Consider the following 18,870-nt stretch of genomic DNA (forward strand, 5'->3'; position numbering starts at 1 on the left):
TCCGTGTGGCTCTACATAATTCAGAGGCAAACTCAAATGAATTAGTCAAACTTGGATATGTTAACAGAAAATATTCAGAATGAGTTAGCTTCAAAGTCACATCAGGTTTGTAGGAAGTATAGAACAAATATAAATATGTTTCTTTAACTGGGCATTAATTTAAGGGATGTTTTGGAGTGGGTAAATATCCTTATAGTACCTCAGACAACCCCACTTTAAAACATCAATACTATCCCTTTAATATTAGCTGATGCAAGAAAGTGAAACCTGTTAAATCAGTCGGCATCGTAATGAATTCTTCCCTCTAAGGATCTGGGTAATTAAGATCACACTGAAAGGGCCCTTTATCTCTAATCCCAGTTACTTCAATTTACATATACAGATATTCATCCTCCAAAAACATCACTCTCAGTATTAAACTTGGTGCTTTTCTAACTAGGCCAGAAGGTATGTAGGACAACCCGTCTCACATTGTTGATCTTGAGCTTGCTCTTGCTCTTGTCCTGTTTCTGGAGGTGTCCTGAGAGCTGGTAAAGGACTGCTCGACTGCGGCGTCGCTCCACGTTGAATCCTTGAGGACGGCTGATTTGTTGAATCTCCAGGCCCGTTTCCTCATCTGAAAAACAAGGACACAGAAAGAAGTATGAGGCAAGTTTATTTATATAGCACTTTTCAACGCAAGGCAATTCAAAGTGCTTTACAAAGACATTAAGAGCATAAAACATTAGAAACATTAAAAAGCAAAGATAATAAAACATGAATACATGAATGAAAGTTAGCGTCAAATAGAAAGTCTTCAGCCTGGATTTAAAAGTAGTCAAGAGTTGCAGCGGACCTGCAGGTTTCTGGGAGTTTGTTCCAGATGTTTGGCAATATCCCTCACCTAATTCTCTCATTCCTCTACCCCTAGTCTCCCCATGCAATTATAGTTCCTTTGACAGTTTTCTAACTTTTCATATTCCTTTCATCCTTCTCTTTCATCCATTTTGAATCCCCAGACAACAAATGTTCCTGTCTTACTGTCACCCGAACCCATCTTTGACCTTTAAACCACTTTTCTTTTCAATTCCCAGATTTAAACCTACACGTAGGGGGACTTTAACCCCAATCCCCTTTTTTTAAATGCACATTAGTTAAAGGTGGAGTAGCTAAGTTTGAGAAACCGGCTCGAAATACACTTGTTGTTATATTCCATGGAATGCTCTGAACATCCTGATAGAAATTAATATCTTAAGTGTTTTGACAAAAAATACATAAAAATATATCATCTGTGGCGCTGTAAAAAGCACGACCAATCATCTGAGCCGGCTAAAGTAACTGGATGGCCTACCTGCCTGTCAGCCTTCCATCGGGGCACTAACTTATCTGTGCCCTCATTGGTCATGTGCGCGTTCGTGTGTTGGAGGAGGGGCTCTGTAAGGAAGTGGTAGATTTGTTCCGGCTGTGTATTTTCTAATTCTAGCGCATTCAAGCTGGTTTCTTCAAAATTACCTACCCCACCTTTAACTTTACCTTGTCTTTCTAGGACAAAAAAACTTCCAAATATGTGTCCGCCTAACTGGGTAGAAATGAAGTACAGTTTTGCTGCAGAAGTAAGATTGGTTCTCCACTGATGTCTGCTCCCCTCCTGTCTGCTGATAGATTTGTGTCGCAGCTGCAAAGCCTCTATTGGATCATTTCATGTGAATTATAGTGAAATGGAAAAAGGTCTGACTTTCTTTTGCATGCCATCTCTCACCAGTGTCAGTTTCATTGCCATGGTCCTTATTCTCTGTGATGTCCTTATGTGACACCAGGAACAGAACCACCTCGCCTTTCTCGTTCTTTATGGGCACGATGTCCAGCAGACACCAGAACTTGGAGCCTGTCAAAGAGATTTCATTTTCCCTCACTGAAAATACATAGTCAAAGATAACACTGACCGACAGTGACAGTATTAAACGTGATTAAACATGACACTGTCCTCCAGTCTTACCACACTTCTTGTACAGAATTATCTCAGTCTTAAACTCCCGACGATCATCCAGAGCTTTCTGCATCTGCGAGGTGAGGGTCTCGCTGGTCTCGCTGCCATACAGGAAGTGACACATACAGCTCTTCTGCATCAGCTCGCCTCGGTTGAAGCCGGTCAGTTCACAGAAGCCATCGGAGCAGTAGACGATGGGAAAGACGGACTGAACCTGGGCATTACCCAGGACAAAGTTACTGTCTGGTGGGAGGAAACATGGGAAGGTAAGAGGGGAAAGAGGCAGGACAGCATCCATGATAATGTTTCAGAGGATAAGCAAAACAAAACTTTAATCTCATCAACATCAAATCAAGCAGGAAACATTGTTCTGAATTGTGCTAAACCAACTACTGAACTTTCTCCATCTGCAGTGGTGTAAGGTAACTAAATACATTTACTCAAGTGCTGTACTTGAGAGACATGTTCTTTACCTGAATATTTACATTTGTATTACTTTAGTTACTTTGCAAATTTGGATTTATGATGTGAAATATAAAATTAAAAAGGTACAATAGTACAATTCACAAGCTACCCTGCAGTATACAAAGTCATTCAAACTAGCTGCACCTTTAACCGCTTTGATAACACTTTAATGCATCAATAATTATATTCGAAACATATATTTTGTATCCTGAAATGGGCCAGTACTTTAGGTAAAGTATATTTTGATGCTGATACTTTTCTACTTTTACTTAAGTAACATTTTGAATGCAGGACTTTTGTAACAGATTATTCCTTCTTCCACCTCTTCTCCTTCTCGTTAAGCTTGGTTAGGTTTATAAACATATTATGGTTTGAGTTCAAATAACTCTTTTCGGCAGAATATCCTGCAGGCAAACATGTCACTTTTCATACCCGTATTTTCTCCCACACTCTCACAGTTTCCGGTTAATTAAGTCACTGCAAGCCCAGAAAACAATGTCCTATTTTCAGCTGCTTAACATGTCAGATAAGAGAAACAATAACAGAAGTTTACAGCCATGCTAGCAGCTAGCTGTTATGCTAACGTCTGCGTGCTAACAAAGCTAACCATTATGCTAACATGTGGACATTTAGCAGTAACAAGATGTACCTCTCTGTCTCCACTTGGTTAATTTTGCTGATTTAAGCGAGCTATTGTGCTAACATTAGCTCTACATACTTACAATTAAAGCTGACATTAATTAAATTATTTTTCAAAGTCTAATAAACTTGATCATTGCTAAATTAAAAACGAATTAACGACGACAGCGTCTTCTGTGTATCAGTGTCCACTTTAATGTCCATTTTTAAAGTAGGAAAACCGAATACTGAGATGTTGCACTGAAAGTAAGAGTAGGGGTTATTTGAATTATACAAACAACTAGGTCGCTTAACGTTTAATAATGTATGTTGATTTATATTTTTGTTTTAAGAACCTTCTGCAAAGTAACTAGTCACTAAATATGGAAAAACATTAGTTAAAGTAGAAAGTAGAATAATTCATCATTATAATAATGATGACTATTATAATGATATTTACAAGGGTGCAGTGTTGACTTTTCTTTTTCATTTGCAAACAGTTATGTTAGACACCCACAGTCACATTCACTCTACATGGGTCATGGCTCTACAATTTCAGTAAGATGTCATCCTAATTCAAAGAAAACATAATTAAAATGTCATCCATGGCCCTTTTTTCATTCTCACAGTGTTCATTCCTCGCTTTACATTCACTCATGCACTCTGAAAGGCTTCGGAGTAATTCTGCTCACTTTGAAGTGCTTCTCCTCGGGGAGAATTTAAAATGCTTGCTGCTTTTCAATGATATTCACTTCATCCTCTCTTCTTCACCTCATGCTATTGTTCTCTTTAAATTATTTTCCTTTGTTCGTCTCATGTGTTTTACCAACCTCTGTGCCCATACAAATTCCCTACAAATAAACTTCACTTTTCTGTCACACTCAAATAAGCTAGATTGACATTTTAACGTAACGTCTGTGTGTGCATAACCTCGGAGAATTTACTTTGCAGAATAGAGACATTAGAAGTGAAATAATTGTGGTATACAGAATCTGACAGACCTAAGAACTATTCATTTTCGCCTTACTTTTAAATTACTTTTTCATTTGTATTATTACCCAGGGCCTAATTAATCACTTTGTCAACAAGCATCCATGACCCCCTTTTGAATACTACATAATCTTTTCTATAATTGGTCAGAAATGTACCAGAAGCATCATTTCCAAACTATAAAATGATGCAGAAGTATGCATGTTGGCATGTTTTCTGTTAGTAAATCGCCAGCATTTGATACAAACAGCAGAAAAGAATTGCTTTGACAGCCTGAGTTAGGGGGACAATTGAATGATGCATTATGAAACTGAATTAGGCGACTCAAACAGCCAATGCATTAATTTCCAGTCCAAACAGAAATGAATCTGGAAGCGATAACTTTGAAGAATGTGAGTGATAGGCCTATAGGACGAGAGCAAATAATTGAATGAGAGATATAAGGAGTGAGAGATGAATTAAATGAGACACGGAGGAAGTGAGATTTTATGCAGATGAACAGGGAGGGACAATGATATTTAATAATTCATGAATTAATAAAGCGGGTCCAGTGTAAACACTATTGCTAAACCTCATTGAACAAGAAGTGCAAACGGCCTCTGAGAGCAGGAAGATCATTTGAAGTTGATTTGATTTTGTTCTCGTCTGTGCTATATTTTTCCTACTCTGGCTCTAAACCTTGTTCGTATTTTTCTTTGCAGTACTCATTTTCTGCACATCCCCCAGGCACTCTGCAGGCCTGTCACAACCACACTGCAATCCAGGTGTAATAAAGTGTGGCTGAAAACTACAAAAGCACGTAGCCTCAGCCCCGCAGCGTCTCGGGGAAGCCCTAGTTCTGATAACACGGACAGCCCGCCACAATGCATTCAGCATGTTGCACAATGTAAGCCAACACATCAAGGACTTTTTAAGGACAATGTGTAAACTTGCATTCATTCCCTGCAGGCTCAGACCCTTAATTGGATCAAAACCAATGCATACAGTCTGCACTTGTAACGCTTCAGGCATTCCTCTGGGGTATTGTGTCAGTATGTTAATGTTAGCATGCTAATAAGCTCAAACAAGATGCTTAATGTAGTTAACATGTTAGCATTGTTATTAGGAGTATGTTAGCATGCTGATAAGCTCAAACATGATGCTTAATGTTGTTAACATGTTAGCATTGTTATTAGGAGTATGTTAGCATGCTGATAAGCTCAAACAAGGTGCTTAATGTTGTTAACATGTTAGCATTGTTATTAGGAGTATGTTAGCATGCTGATAAGCTCAAACAAGGTGCTTAATGTTGTTAACATGTCAGCATTGTTATTAAGAGTATGTTAGCATGCTGATAAGCTCAAACAAGGTGCTTAATGTTGTTAACATGTCAGCATTGTTATTAGGAGTATGTTAGCATGCTGATAAGCTCAAACAAGATGCTTAATGTTGTTAACATGTTAGCATTGTTATTAGGAATATGTTAGCATGCTGATAAGCTCAAACAAGATGCTTAATGTTGTTAACATGTTAGCATTGTTATTAAGAGTATGTTAGCATGCTGATAAGCTCAAACAAGATGCTTAATGTTGTTAACATGTTAGCATTGTTATTAAGAGTATGTTAGCATGCTGATAAGCTCAAACAAGGTGCTTAATGTTGTTAACATGTTAGCATTGTTATTAGGAATATGTTAGCATGCTGATAAGCTCAAACAAGATGCTTAATGTTGTTAACATGTTAGCATTGTTATTAGGAGTATGTTAGCATGCTGATAAGCTCAAACAAGGTGCTTAATGTTGTTAACATGTTAGCAGTGTTATTAGGAGTATGTTAGCATGCTGATAAGCTCAAACAAGGTGCTTAATGTTGTTAACATGTTAGCATTGTTATTAGGAGTATGTTAGCATGCTGATAAGCTCAAACAAGGTGCTTAATGTTGTTAACATGTTAGCATTGTTATTAGGAGTATGTTAGCATGCTGATAAGCTCAAACAAGATGCTTAATGTTGTTAACATGTTAGCATTGTTATTAGGAGTATGTTAGCATGCTGATAAGCTCAAACAAGATGCTTAATGTTGTTAACATGTTAGCATTGTTATTAGGAGTATGTTAGCATGCTGATAAGCTCAAACAAGGTGCTTAATGTTGTTAACATGTTAGCATTGTTATTAGGAGTATGTTAGCATGCTGATAAGCTCAAACAAGGTGCTTAATGTTGTTAACATGTTAGCATTGTTATTAGGAGTATGTTAGCATGCTGATAAGCTCAAACAAGATGCTTAATGTTGTTAACATGTTAGCATTGTTATTAGGAGTATGTTAGCATGCTGATAAGCTCAAACAAGGTGCTTAATGTTGTTAACATGTTAGCATTGTTATTAGGAGTATGTTAGCATGCTGATAAGCTCAAACAAGATGCTTAATGTTGTTAACATGTTAGCATTGTTATTAGGAGTATGTTAGCATGCTGATAAGCTCAAACAAGATGCTTAATGTTGTTAACATGTAGCATTGTTATTAGGAGTATGTTAGCATGCTGATAAGCTCAAACCAGGTGCTTAATGTTGTTAACATGTTAGCATTGTTATTAGGAGTATGTTAGCATGCTGATAAGCTCAAACAAGGTGCTTAATGTTGTTAACATGTTAGCATTGTTATTAGGAGTATGTTAGCATGCTGATAAGCTCAAACAAGATGCTTAATGTTGTTAACATGTTAGCATTGTTATTAGGAGTATGTTAGCATGCTGATAAGCTCAAACAAGATGCTTAATGTTGTTAACATGTTAGCATTGTTATTAGGAGTATGTTAGCATGCTAATAAGCTCAAACAAGAGCTTAATGCAGAGTTAACATGTTAGCATTGTTATTAGGTGTATGTTAGCATGCTGATAAGTCAAAAAGGTGGCTGACAGCATGGCTGCAGTACAACATTAATGTTTACAAACTCCCCCGCTTCACATGCATATAACATACTAGTGCAACCATCTTGTAAAAAGGTCTATGCACTGTAACCTATGAATAAATTATGGTTGAGAATATGCACGGCTTTTCAGAGTCTTGCCAAAAGAAATCAGGCGAACAATATGGAGACAAACACTGACGCCAGATGATTCCTGTGTGCAAGAATATTTGTTAAACCGACTCTCTGTCGTTTGTCCTGAACATGAACTGAAAAGACACTTTTCACTTTGCATCAGCTTCAAAAGTTTACAGCCCACAGCTTTGTGCCAGAAGTGCCCTGACTAAAACACTAAAATCCATCACTCCTCTGTCTCATCGCTCACTTTTACCCACTTTTTCTTCTCAGTAGAGTATAAAGTTATCAACAAAAACTACAGACCAACAAATAATCTACTTACATACCCTAATATCTCACATGTAGATTGATCCCTGTTTGGGTTCCACATGGTTCTGAGAAATATACATTTTGAAGGGTATTTGTTTAAATGTTTTTGACAGTTTACAGGCTAAGCAACCGATTGTTAGAAAAGGCAATACATGATTTGTTTAATAAAACATATTCACAGCTAGCTAGGCTTCATATCCTTGGCGCTAAACAGCATTTCATAGCAATCCTTCCAACAGTATCTTGGTCTTCTTCACTCCTAGGTTATCCATTCAAATCTGTAACCCTTTTCCATGTATAAATATGTATGCAGTGCATGGGGAGATCTCGGTGTTATGAAAGGGCTCTTACTGAAGCTGTCTTACTGCAATGTCACAAAAAGAAAATCTAGAGAGAATTCCCGAGGTCTCCCCGGTTATCATGCTGCATTAATGTTGAATGGGAAAGATGGAGATCCTGAGAATACCTTTCTGCCCGGCTTTAGCACTCACTATCAGTCACTGTGGATGGTTATTCTGTTATATAGTGTGCTGAATAGCAAATAAAACAACATCTGACTTCTCTCGACCTGCACTGCTACTGCTTTGACTCATTTCAGTGTGAAGATATAAAACAACATCCTCAATTCTTCCCAGTCCATTTTGCCAGCTGTGTTTAAGCCTCAACTAAAATGAAACACCTTCACATGCACACACACTTTCTTGACAGCGCCCCAGCTATACAGTCATCTGTTGAAGAAGGTCCTCATTAAAAGGCTCCTCACTGTGATTTGACCACAGGCCTGCTAGGGTTAGGAGTATAAGATCCTAAATGAAGAAGAGCTCAACATGAACACCATTCACTTTCTCACATTAAAGCAAGAGGAAGTCATTCATCCCTTTAAATCCAGCAAAGCCTGTCGCCGTCTTGGTTCTTTTTTGGAACCAGCAGTGACCAAAGAGGCTGGAACTTAGTCAAACTGAATGTAAACACGACACATTGTAAGGCAAATAACACGTTGTGAAGGTTGAAGAGTGGTGGCCAGAGAGTGGTTTTCATGGATGGAATATAAATGCACAGCAATTGAGCAGAAGTGTTCTATCCGTGCTGAACCAGAAGAGTCTAATGGATCTCCTATAGCTGTACACTGAAGCTGCTGCTTACAGATGCAGGGAAGTGCTTTCTGCTCCACTCTCAGATTTGGCTACACCTGATCACTGCTGACATAAATATTCAAAATGAATCAATGCCATCTCATGAGGCGCTGCCTTCAGGGGACGTATGAAATACCTGCAGATGCCACTGATGACTGATTTCCAAGCATGCTCTAAATATTGCAGCATGAATTATTCTGTAATCACTGTCAGCTCTCTCTCAGAAAATAGACACATCCCGCTCTGATTTCCTGTACCATATATGCTTCATCCATAAATTGTGTGTTGCTCAGCCCTGCCTGTTAGTGTGTGCCTTCGGGACTGACTTATGTAACCGTGTTAAGCTTTAACTGCAGTTAGCATATGGTTTGACATTTGTTTCCATGCAGGTTCATGTGCTGAATGCACAAACTAACAAGGGTTCGTGGTGACTAATAATAACAGTACAGGTCAGTGCTGTCACAAACAATTATGCCTGTTGTATTGTGATGATTAAAAAACAAACACACTGCACAATGTTGTGAGCGAGCCTGGATATTAAACAGTCGAGGGCTCTTGTGTTTCAATGGTTTGTGCTCATTGAATTGAATATTTGGCTGCAGCCGCTCTGAAGCGGTGACCCTGCTTTATTAGACTGACCTCCAAGTTGAAAAGGGCCCCTGCGTCAAAATCCAATTTCGGTATTTTGATTGCTATGTTTTTTTTACTCATATTCCTAAATGAATAACCAAATAGAAAATAGAAAATCCCCAGCGTACACAACATGTGGGAGGAGGGGGAGGGGGTATTATGGGCCTGGCAGCTATATGGTTAATTTGACTATGACAAGTTGATGCATGACTGAATCACAGCAAAGGCATAGGGACTCCATATTTACATTGAATTGCAACTTGTTGTCCTGATTCACAGTTTTCAGTTAACACAATGTGGTTTTTTCACATTTCATTAACACTGAGTTGTGTCCACATTTTTATATCAAGGATCAGAAGCACTTATTTTCAATTTGAATAAATGCATTTAACTTTACACCATATGCCTTTTTGTTTGCATACATGTGTCTTTTGTTCCTGCATATGTTTTATCCATCTTTATGAATTCTTAATATGTTAAACAGTGTCTGTGTTTTCATTCATCATAAATAATTCATTCATCAGTTTCAGCATGCATGTGTCTTCACGTGCCCCCAATCCTCTTGAAGGAGGACTTTGTGTTGGCAGAGTTTGAATATGTTTGAAGTGAGTGAACACTTAATAATATAAAGTTGTAACAACTTCTAGGGGGAAATTGTATTCTAATATTAGTCTATTATAGTCAGATAACATAATTATCCACTGTCTTCTCTATAGGGAATATCATGAACTAACACTAACAGGATTGTGCGGTTAGGAAAGCATAATAAGTATGATGTTAAAGCAATATTGGGTTAAAGCAATATTGGATGAAAGTCATTATTTTGGAGTGTTTTGGACTGAGATAAATCATGGGTCAACATGTACCCGCGAACACCATGAACGGTAACATCTTTCGAACAACAACAACACAAGGGTTAAATAACCATGCATTGCGCACCGTGAAATTAATAGTTGTTTACTCACGGGTGCCATCGAAGCGAGTGGCGATGGTGTCCAAGAAGGTGTTTTGTGGCGCGATCAGACCTCGCATCACCGGCATCCGCGAGCGGGTGGATCCGCGTCTCTCCCGGCGCTCAGAGCCCTGGTTCTCGGGAGGAGCAGCAGCCACGAAGCCCGGCAGGAACCTGGACGAGGTCCCCGGCGCTCCTCCTAACCCCTGGAGGAGGGCGCCGAGCCGAGACACCCGGGACTCCACGGTCCCAAAACCACCGACCACCGAGCAGGTGATCCCGGCCGAGAGGAGCAGAGAGGAGCGGCTGGAGGCAGCCGGGGAGCGGATGGAGAGATGGAAGCGAGGATGGTCACATTTACGCACGGGTGCACTGCGATGCAATCCCCCTCTCCTCCTCTTCCTCTCTCTCTATCTCTCTCTTCCTCACTTTGTCTGATTCTTCCTCCACCAGCAGCCTCTCTCTATCTCTTTGATATTCTCTCAGTCTCTCCTCACCTCGCATCCTCTGAAGTGATGTACCAAATGTCTTCTGATGTCTTTATTGTGAAATATTTATTCTCTGCCATGTTTCACACTTAAAGCTGCTACATAATCTTGCACTATACATTATACTTTCTTTCTTCTTGCACTGTTTTTTATTGTGTTATGTCTTGTTTGTTTATGTTGCATGGTTGGAGGAGCATGGTACTTAAGATTTCTATTTCCATACACAAAGCACTTTGAATTGCCTTGTGTTGAAAGGGGCTATATAAATAAACTTGCCTTGCCACGCTGTGCATATGACAATAAAGCCTTTGAAACCTTGAATAAATATGCCACCGCCAAATATACCCAATTAATGTTATGAATGAATTCATATATTACACCACACATGCTTTTTGTGTTAATCATGTGCCTGTTCACAGGGTTATTAGAGTTTTGAGGGGTGAACATGTGACATATGTTCTAAATGGGAAGCATTCACATGTTTTTTTGGACCAGCGCTCTGGAGACTGGATGGATGCTCATATTTAAAATGTATTTACCCTCATTGTGCAATGTTTTCTTTCAATTTTAATGAAATGGCATTACAATATGGGACACTGGTGGAATTACAGGGGCTATTAAGAATACTGGATTGTAATTTGTACGCACAGAAATGCAACTTTTAATCGATGTATCTGCAGCTATGAGTTATTGTTGAGTAAACTGGAAGAAACTTAAATCTCACACAAGCAGACATCAGTCCTTGAAGCCTCCAGGGGTCAACAATTGGTGAGAAAAGAAACACTAAATCCTGAGGTCGTTTTTCTCAAGGTGGACATTTGTACACTCCATGCCTCAGGAATCCCAGTGGGTCTGTTATTCCCACTGGTGGAAAGGGAGAATAACTCTTCGTTCTGTGCTTCAAAGCAAACACATATAGGCTATAGGGGAAAGTATACGTGCAAGACATAAGGAAAGAAGGTCCTCCATATGACATTGTACGTTGTCCTCCACTGCATGTTAATTATAGCTGCTAGTTAAAAGTTACTTTGTAGGATAAAACTTCAAACATACAACTATAAAATAGAATGCATTGTGATAGATGTATGAAGGTAGATGTAGGAGCCAATTAATTGTGGGTATAAAGGTAGGAACCTATGTGTGTTGGTGAGAGGTTCCGCCGGAAGGCCATACAGTTTTTGACTATTTGTAGAGGCTAAGCCAACGCTTTAAGCCTCTGAGGATCCGCTTGGTGGGTGTAATTGACGCACACAAGTTTGCTGGCGAATACAGGTCAGAAACAAAGTTATTACAACCTCTCAAATCAGTCATTACAACTTGACGAATCTGCTCTGTGGCAGTATAAATCGACGAATCTGCGGTCTTGACTTTTGCTACACTTCTTGCGATAAATGTGTCGCAAAAGTAATTTTCACCTGTAGATGTGGGGGGGGGGGGGGGGGGGGGGGGTTGGAGCGAAGGGGCGGAGCTATCAGAAGGACGAGGCTTGGGTCAGTCACAGTCACAGTCAGGTCGAACCGGATGACTGCGGGGCTAACTGTTCGTGTCGCTACCAGTCCGCTGACATGGCGCGTCAATCAACGGTACATTTCTCCCATTACTTGCCCAGTATTACTTTGAATATTATTATTGTGATTGAGGATTAAATCCGCTTTGAAGACCACCGTTTTATATCGTGCAGTTTAGCGGCGAAATAACGTCAGTCAGCCAGCTAACGCTAGCTTTGTTGAGTTTATTCTAGCTAAACAAGTAGTGGTTGTAGTCTATACAGCAGTAATTCATATATTATAGCCTACTGCTTTGGCACTAACGGTTGATAAGCGTTTATGAAAATAAAACCAATTGAACTGTACTGAAATAATGACAAGTTTTATAATTGTCTTGGGCTCCTGCTGTGTTTTTAAAGCCTTTGTAAATTATCCATGCTATTTTCTATTTAGCTAACGTCGAAGTAGTGTATGTGAAATCAACCTCACAATAAGATGTGTGTATATTACAATTATTAATGTCATATTTCAAGATGATTACTTAGATATTACAATATGGTTGGTTGAGCTGGAGTTCATTATTGAGCTTACACGTTAACGTCACAGTCATCTGAATAACGAACCCAAACCTTGTTTTTATTAATTGTATTACAAATTGATATCAAATAAACAGTAAGCATTGGTAAAACAATTTCCAAAGTTACAGTAAAATAAAAAGGACCCTGACTCTACACAATCCAACATGTTCAACAGAAGAGAATCAGTTATATTGTTTGTACACATGGTACTTTACATATATATCTGTTTGTTTAAGCTTAAGGTGTCCAGGTGCTGTAGACAGGTTGGACCAGAGAGTGAGAGACAGAACTGGACTCCTCACAGCAGTGAACTTCAGCACAGGTACTAAGACTCTTTTTTCATACTGTACAAAGAATCAAGAAAGATATTGGTTTAAATGAATGAAGTATTGACTTGAATACACTGATATACATTCCATTAAACAATACTAGATACTAGATCACCTACACATCAGTTAAGTTGAGGGGTTTTTCCATGCAAAAAGTCACATTTAGATGTTAACAAGCAATATGACTTTGTCAGTTTTCTAATTTAATGTATTGAAGGCAAAGATATTTAACACATAGTGAGAACTGCTACTATTTATCTCTCAATATTGTCTGTAAAAAACGTGGTAAAAGTTATTCTTTCAGTGAGACAACAGAGCAAGCTTCTACAGTTCTACGTTTTGTAACAGTTAAATATTATTTTGATAATAACATATATTTCAATGTTGATGAATTTCATACTGTTCATTCATAATCTGATTACAATTAAAAAATAATTATATCAACAGCCCCTAAACACACAAACACACCTCTTTCATAAATAACACACTTGTTCTGCAATAATGTTTTATGTTTCCTGTAATTTTTATTAGGAAAGAACATGCCTGAAAGACACAACATCTTCTCCTTCTCTGAGGGTCAAGAAGAACATCCAAGAGGAACATTAAAAGCTGATGTTATGAGATTTTAAGACCAGTACAAGACATTCACTAAGAAACTACTTTTATTGTGAAAACAAAGATCTGCACACCGAATATTTTTGTAGTCTATCAGGACCATCATTTGTTTGTGACACTGCCTGCACCTCAGAGAAGGGGTGGTTATAGTCAGGCTTATAAAGTGTGGCGAAAAACATAGTCAGCTGATCGAATGCACCTATTTCCACATCTACACTCCATCAGCTGATTATTTCTATGTGCCTCACTTTATGAGCTTCACATCACTTGTGCCTTGTACCGCAGAGTTTGCAACGTCACAAATAAATGGGGCCAATCTTCAGTCAGATGTGAATGTGTAATCTAACATTTTCAGTAAGAATAATGGACAAAAGGAGTGCAAATACAAATACAATTTCTTGAAATGTGAACCAAAAGTTAATCAAATGTTTTAAATAAAAAGCACATATGGACAGAAGGTGTAAACCTATTAAATGTATAAGTAAACACATTTAGTCAAATAAAGTGACAGACTAGGCCTGTGCAGTTGGTATGAGCTGTGCCCAGCATGGGCTCCTCCATCAGCCCTGGTCCTCCTCGCTGAGGAAAGACCCTCAGTCCTCTCCAAACCAACAGACAGGACGTCCATCACACGGAGGTTTCTCCCTGAAGTCTCTGCAGCCCTCTGGACACCACGCTGTCTCAATCCGTCCACACTGAATATGAGAGGGGAAAAATGAAAATAATAAATGCTTTAGACAATAAGAAACATAAAGTTGACTGTTGAGTTGCTCAGTTTTTTTAGATTGTCAATACTATTACTGTATAACTAATATCTGAGGTTAAGTGGCACCTTCAAATAAAGATTGGTCTTTAAATACATGTTGTCTTTTGAATTGTTTGTCTAAAGTCAAGGATCTAGAACTGGTACTTAGTTTTAATGATACAGTCTGGTTATTATGCTGTTTGGAGGAGGCCTCACAGGTAAGAGCACTAACTAGCTGTACACATGTAACACATGTACCTTAGCTTGACTTAAATGTATTAAACGTATAGTTCAGTGATGGCAAAAATATAAATAACTAATGTCATGCAAACATATTAATATTTGCTTGATTCCAGAGTTGAATTTAGCACAATTGCATACAAACGTTAAGGGATTTTAAGATTCTGAAGTCTTCGTTCTAAATAGAAAATAGCATGGATAATTTACAAAGGCTTTAAAAACACAGCAGGAGCCCAAGACAATTATAAAACTTGTCATTATTTCAGTACAGTTCAATTGGTTTTATGTTCATAAACGGTTATCAACCGTTAGTGCCAAAGCAGTAGGCTATAATATATGAATTACTGCTGTATAGACTACAACCACTACTTGTTTAGCTAGAATAAACTCAACAAAGCTATCGTTAGCTGGCTCACTGACGTTATTTTGCCGCTAAACTGCACGATATAAAACGGTGGTCTTCAAAGCGGATTTAATGCTCAATCACAATAATAATATTCAAAGTAATACTGGGCAAGTAATGGGCGAAACTTACCGTTGATTGACGCGCCATGTCAGCGGACTGGTAGCGACACGAACAGTTAGCCCCGCTGTCATCCGGTTCGACCTGACTGTGACTGTGACTGACCCGAGCCTCGTCCTTCTGATAGCTCCGCCCCTTCGCTCCAAGTGTACATGTGGTTCACAGTTACGTGGATATTTTATACAAGTGTAAATGTATGCACACAAGCACAGATTTTTTTTCTGCAAGTGCTCACATCAGGTTTTCCCGCTCTCGCATTTTGCATCATATCTACCTTCATATAGATGAAACTACCCCATATGTTTCAGTCTGTAAGAGAACAAAGCAGGTGAGTCAGTAATGATTTGTTGCAGCACATGACTGCTTCTAGAAAACAGACTTAAGGGAGAGCTACGGTCTGCAGATCAAAACAAGCTAAATTGGAGCATCCATACCAGTAACACCTCCTGAGACATGAGAGCTCCTCACTAAACCACTGCAGCAAGACGCTGTCAATCAAATGAGAGGAAGCTAGGTGGAGGAAGGAGGAGTGGTGGTGCTGCAGAAGAAGAAATAAAATGAATGCACTTGTCTGGATGTTAAAGATTGTAGTGGTCCCCTTCGCTAACACTGAAATACAGGCCATGAGTATTAGTAAGGAAATGCTGCCCTCTACAGGACAAGCAGCTCAGGTAGCCTAAGAGACATCAATATATTACAGTTGTTTCATTGGCTTTGGCTCAAATCATCAGTCTCGTTCACGCAAATGCGTGTTTTATTACAGTTGCTTCAGAGAGTGGGATACTAGCTTTCTTAATACCAACTTTCCTATTAAAGTAAGTCAGTATCTCGTTCACTACCTAGCCTCCAACATGCAGTTTGTTTGTGACTGACCTCATAACACAAGATGCTCCGGTTCTTTCTGTTGTTTTCATCCACTTTATTTCCATGTTCCTCTCCTCCAGGTGTTGTTATGAAGCAGGTGCACCGAGCACTCCGGATTAATTGCTTTTACCAGCCGTTGCGCATGCGCCCTGGTGGCCAACTCGAGTAGAGGCCCGCCCCTTTATTTTAAAGCAGACCGACCGGAACTGTCATCGAAATTATCAAACCACATTTCCCTGCACTTTGAAAAAAATAAACCACTAGAACTGCCAAACTAAACTCAGCATTTACAGGACTGCAACACCAAAGTGTCCCATTACCAGTGGTTTAAGAAGTAAACTAGGACATAGGCTAGTACTTGAAAAAATGAACCTCCTGTTCTTTCTGTTGCCATGTCTTGAGCTTTTCCAGATACCCCCCAGGAATTGAAAAAGGAAATGAAGGCAAAACAAAATTGCAACATGTGGAACAAACAGTTTAATACAAATATAAAAGTTTGGCACAATGCAGGTAGACAATTTACAAGGAATATTTCAGAATAAATACCATGCTGTATTCTTGAGAATAAGCAGATTTGACTAGCATTGACACACTAACACTCCCGGTGTACAAAGTGAAGCTAAGTCAAGTGTGACGAGTATAAAGAAAACAGTAGATGAGGCCCAGAAAGGAGTGGACGCTGGGCCGTGTGTTTCTTCACTGTTAAAAAGACAAAACAGTCCCTCAGCTTTCCTGCGGTCATTCGATTTGATTAAAAAACAATGTTCAGTCAAACATTTACATATGGAAAACCAGTCGAGTGATGCAAGGCACAGGGAGGACCTCCTGCTGCCGACAGTCAGACATCCGGCTCGTTTGTGGAGAAACTGGCATGTTCCTCAGGTCAGAAACATGTTCCCTTTGGGAAGAGAGGAGGAAAGATCACTTCAATAACATGTCAATACTGCCCAATCACCTCCTGATCCACGATCCACAACATCGTAAATATTACATGTTGATGCAATGAGCTATTCTGCAGAGTGTTATTGTCCCCTAGGTGGAACAGTGGTGCTACATAGTTAATTTGCATATTGTATATAGACAGCAGAGGTGTAAAGTAACTATGTACAATTACTCAAGAACTGTACTTAAGTAATATGTCTCTACTGACTGTTGAATAGCCGATGCATAACAGCAGTACTTCAGAACACATGTTAGCTGGTCCGTTACCTGTGTGCAGGTGTTCTCAGTCGTCCTTCTTGTTGTCTATGAGCTCCTGCGTGATCTGGGCTAGCCTCTTCTGCTCGTCTCTCTGCTTCTTCAGCGCCTGGTCTGCCTTCTTGCTCTGGTAGATCTTCACCCCGGCGAACCCCAGACACAGGATCAGGGTCTTCAGGGCCAGGATGTAGAGAAGGAGGGGGACGTTGTCTAAAGCCTGAAGAGAGAGTATATATATATATACATTTCAGAATTAAAATACCTATGCATTTCCTTTTGTACCTTCTTTCTTCCAGCAATGTCTTTAAACTAAAAGGAGATTAACAAAATAATGATTCCTTCTAGCTGGAGTGGAAAAACCTTGTTTTTTTGACAGATTTTAAAGAAAGGTCTGGAACATTCAAGGATCCTGGAGATGTTTCCACCCCCCCCTCCCCTCCCCTCCCCTCTTATCCACAAGAGGCCTCAGCTGTCCAAATGGGAGATAGAAGTAAATTTAGTCTCCAAGAGGGGAGGCGGGGTGAGGAAGAGTTGACAGCTGCTCACCATGTGCAAACAGCTCTTCTACGCAGTTGCCCAGACTTCATTCATTCATTTTTAAAAACACCCTATGATTTAACAGTGCCCTTTTTAATTTGGTATACACACACACACAACACATAGCTTGGCATTTACAAGTGGTGGAAGATGTACTCACATGTTTTACATAAGTAAAAGTAGAAAGTAAAAGTCCTGCATTCAAAATCTTCCTTAACTACTCTGAATTGTGATGAAGTAGAAGTATAACGTTGAGAATACTCAAGTAAAGCACAAGTACCTCAGGATTGTACAATTAATGTACTTCAACCCATAACACCACTGGTTACAGGACATCTACGCAGTTGCCCAGACTTCATTCATCCATTGATCATTTAAACACCAAGTGTTAAGGGATACCATCGCAACAGTGCCATTTTAATTCGGCATACACATAACCCATAGATAGGCATTTACTGTAGACATTGTCAACGTATTTATAGGGTTAGTTAAACACGTTTCCAAGAATATTCTCGCAGAAATGCCTTGAACTTCATTGCAACGCACACACTTAAAGACAAATGGAGCAATGGAAAGACAGCATTGCAGAACACTGGTTAACCTTTAGCATCATGCTAAGGACTGTACAGCCAACGTATAACAAAGGAACCACGTAGGAAACAGCCGTTACACTAATAACATGCATAATAGATGTATAACATAATAAATAAGGCTCTGTTTACCTTATAGTTGATCATGATTGCGTGTGTAGTGTCAAAGTTTGTTGTTAACTGTGACAACCGTGGAGGCTTTAATGCTTCTCTGGAGGGGGCGGGGCTTGTCGTCACGGTCCAATCAGTTGGACGTAAACTGTGCTGCGTTCAAGAGCCCCGTGGACCAACTGTTTCAAATGACTTGAAGTAGTTTTTTGCAACCTTTTTCACACACTCCAAGTAATCCACACCGAGTACAGCTATTTAAATAATATTACAAACAGTAAAAACATGTTTACCCTTCCGGTTGTTTCATTTGAGTGACGTTGATTTTCATTGGTGTGAAGTTTGCAACCTACTACACATGGATTGATTAGCTCAGATGCTAACTATCAACTATTTTGGGTTATACATTTGTTTTGTTATTATCTACAGACTGGTACATGTATCGAAGCAGTGAATTAGCAATAGTAGAATACTGGCAACATGC

General features: G+C 39.3%; 1 protein-coding gene and 1 long non-coding RNA gene across 2 annotated transcripts in view; one reads left to right on the plus strand and one right to left on the minus strand.

The window, feature by feature from the left end:
- LOC117456216 (voltage-gated inwardly rectifying potassium channel KCNH3-like) overlaps window positions 1-10,468 on the minus strand; it is an 11,771-nt gene extending 1,303 nt beyond the window's left edge. The window contains exons 1-4 of the mRNA XM_034096022.1: window positions 10,099-10,468; window positions 1,976-2,209; window positions 1,739-1,864; window positions 471-616 (exon numbers count right to left, since the gene is read on the minus strand). Of these exons, the coding sequence (XP_033951913.1) occupies window positions 471-616; window positions 1,739-1,864; window positions 1,976-2,209; window positions 10,099-10,174 (582 nt within the window). The 5' untranslated portion in view covers window positions 10,175-10,468. The remainder of the gene's footprint in view (window positions 1-470; window positions 617-1,738; window positions 1,865-1,975; window positions 2,210-10,098) is intronic.
- Window positions 10,469-12,079: 1,611 nt separating this feature from the next.
- LOC139435330 (uncharacterized) lies at window positions 12,080-13,585 on the plus strand. The gene is made up of 3 exons (XR_011644611.1): window positions 12,080-12,156; window positions 12,875-12,960; window positions 13,499-13,585. It is a non-coding gene; the product is annotated as an uncharacterized lncRNA (long non-coding RNA).
- Window positions 13,586-18,870: the final 5,285 nt, after the last annotated feature.

The sequence above is a fragment of the Pseudochaenichthys georgianus genome, chromosome 2 (genome assembly GCF_902827115.2).
Source record: "Pseudochaenichthys georgianus chromosome 2, fPseGeo1.2, whole genome shotgun sequence".
Lineage (NCBI taxonomy): Eukaryota > Metazoa > Chordata > Actinopteri > Perciformes > Channichthyidae > Pseudochaenichthys > Pseudochaenichthys georgianus.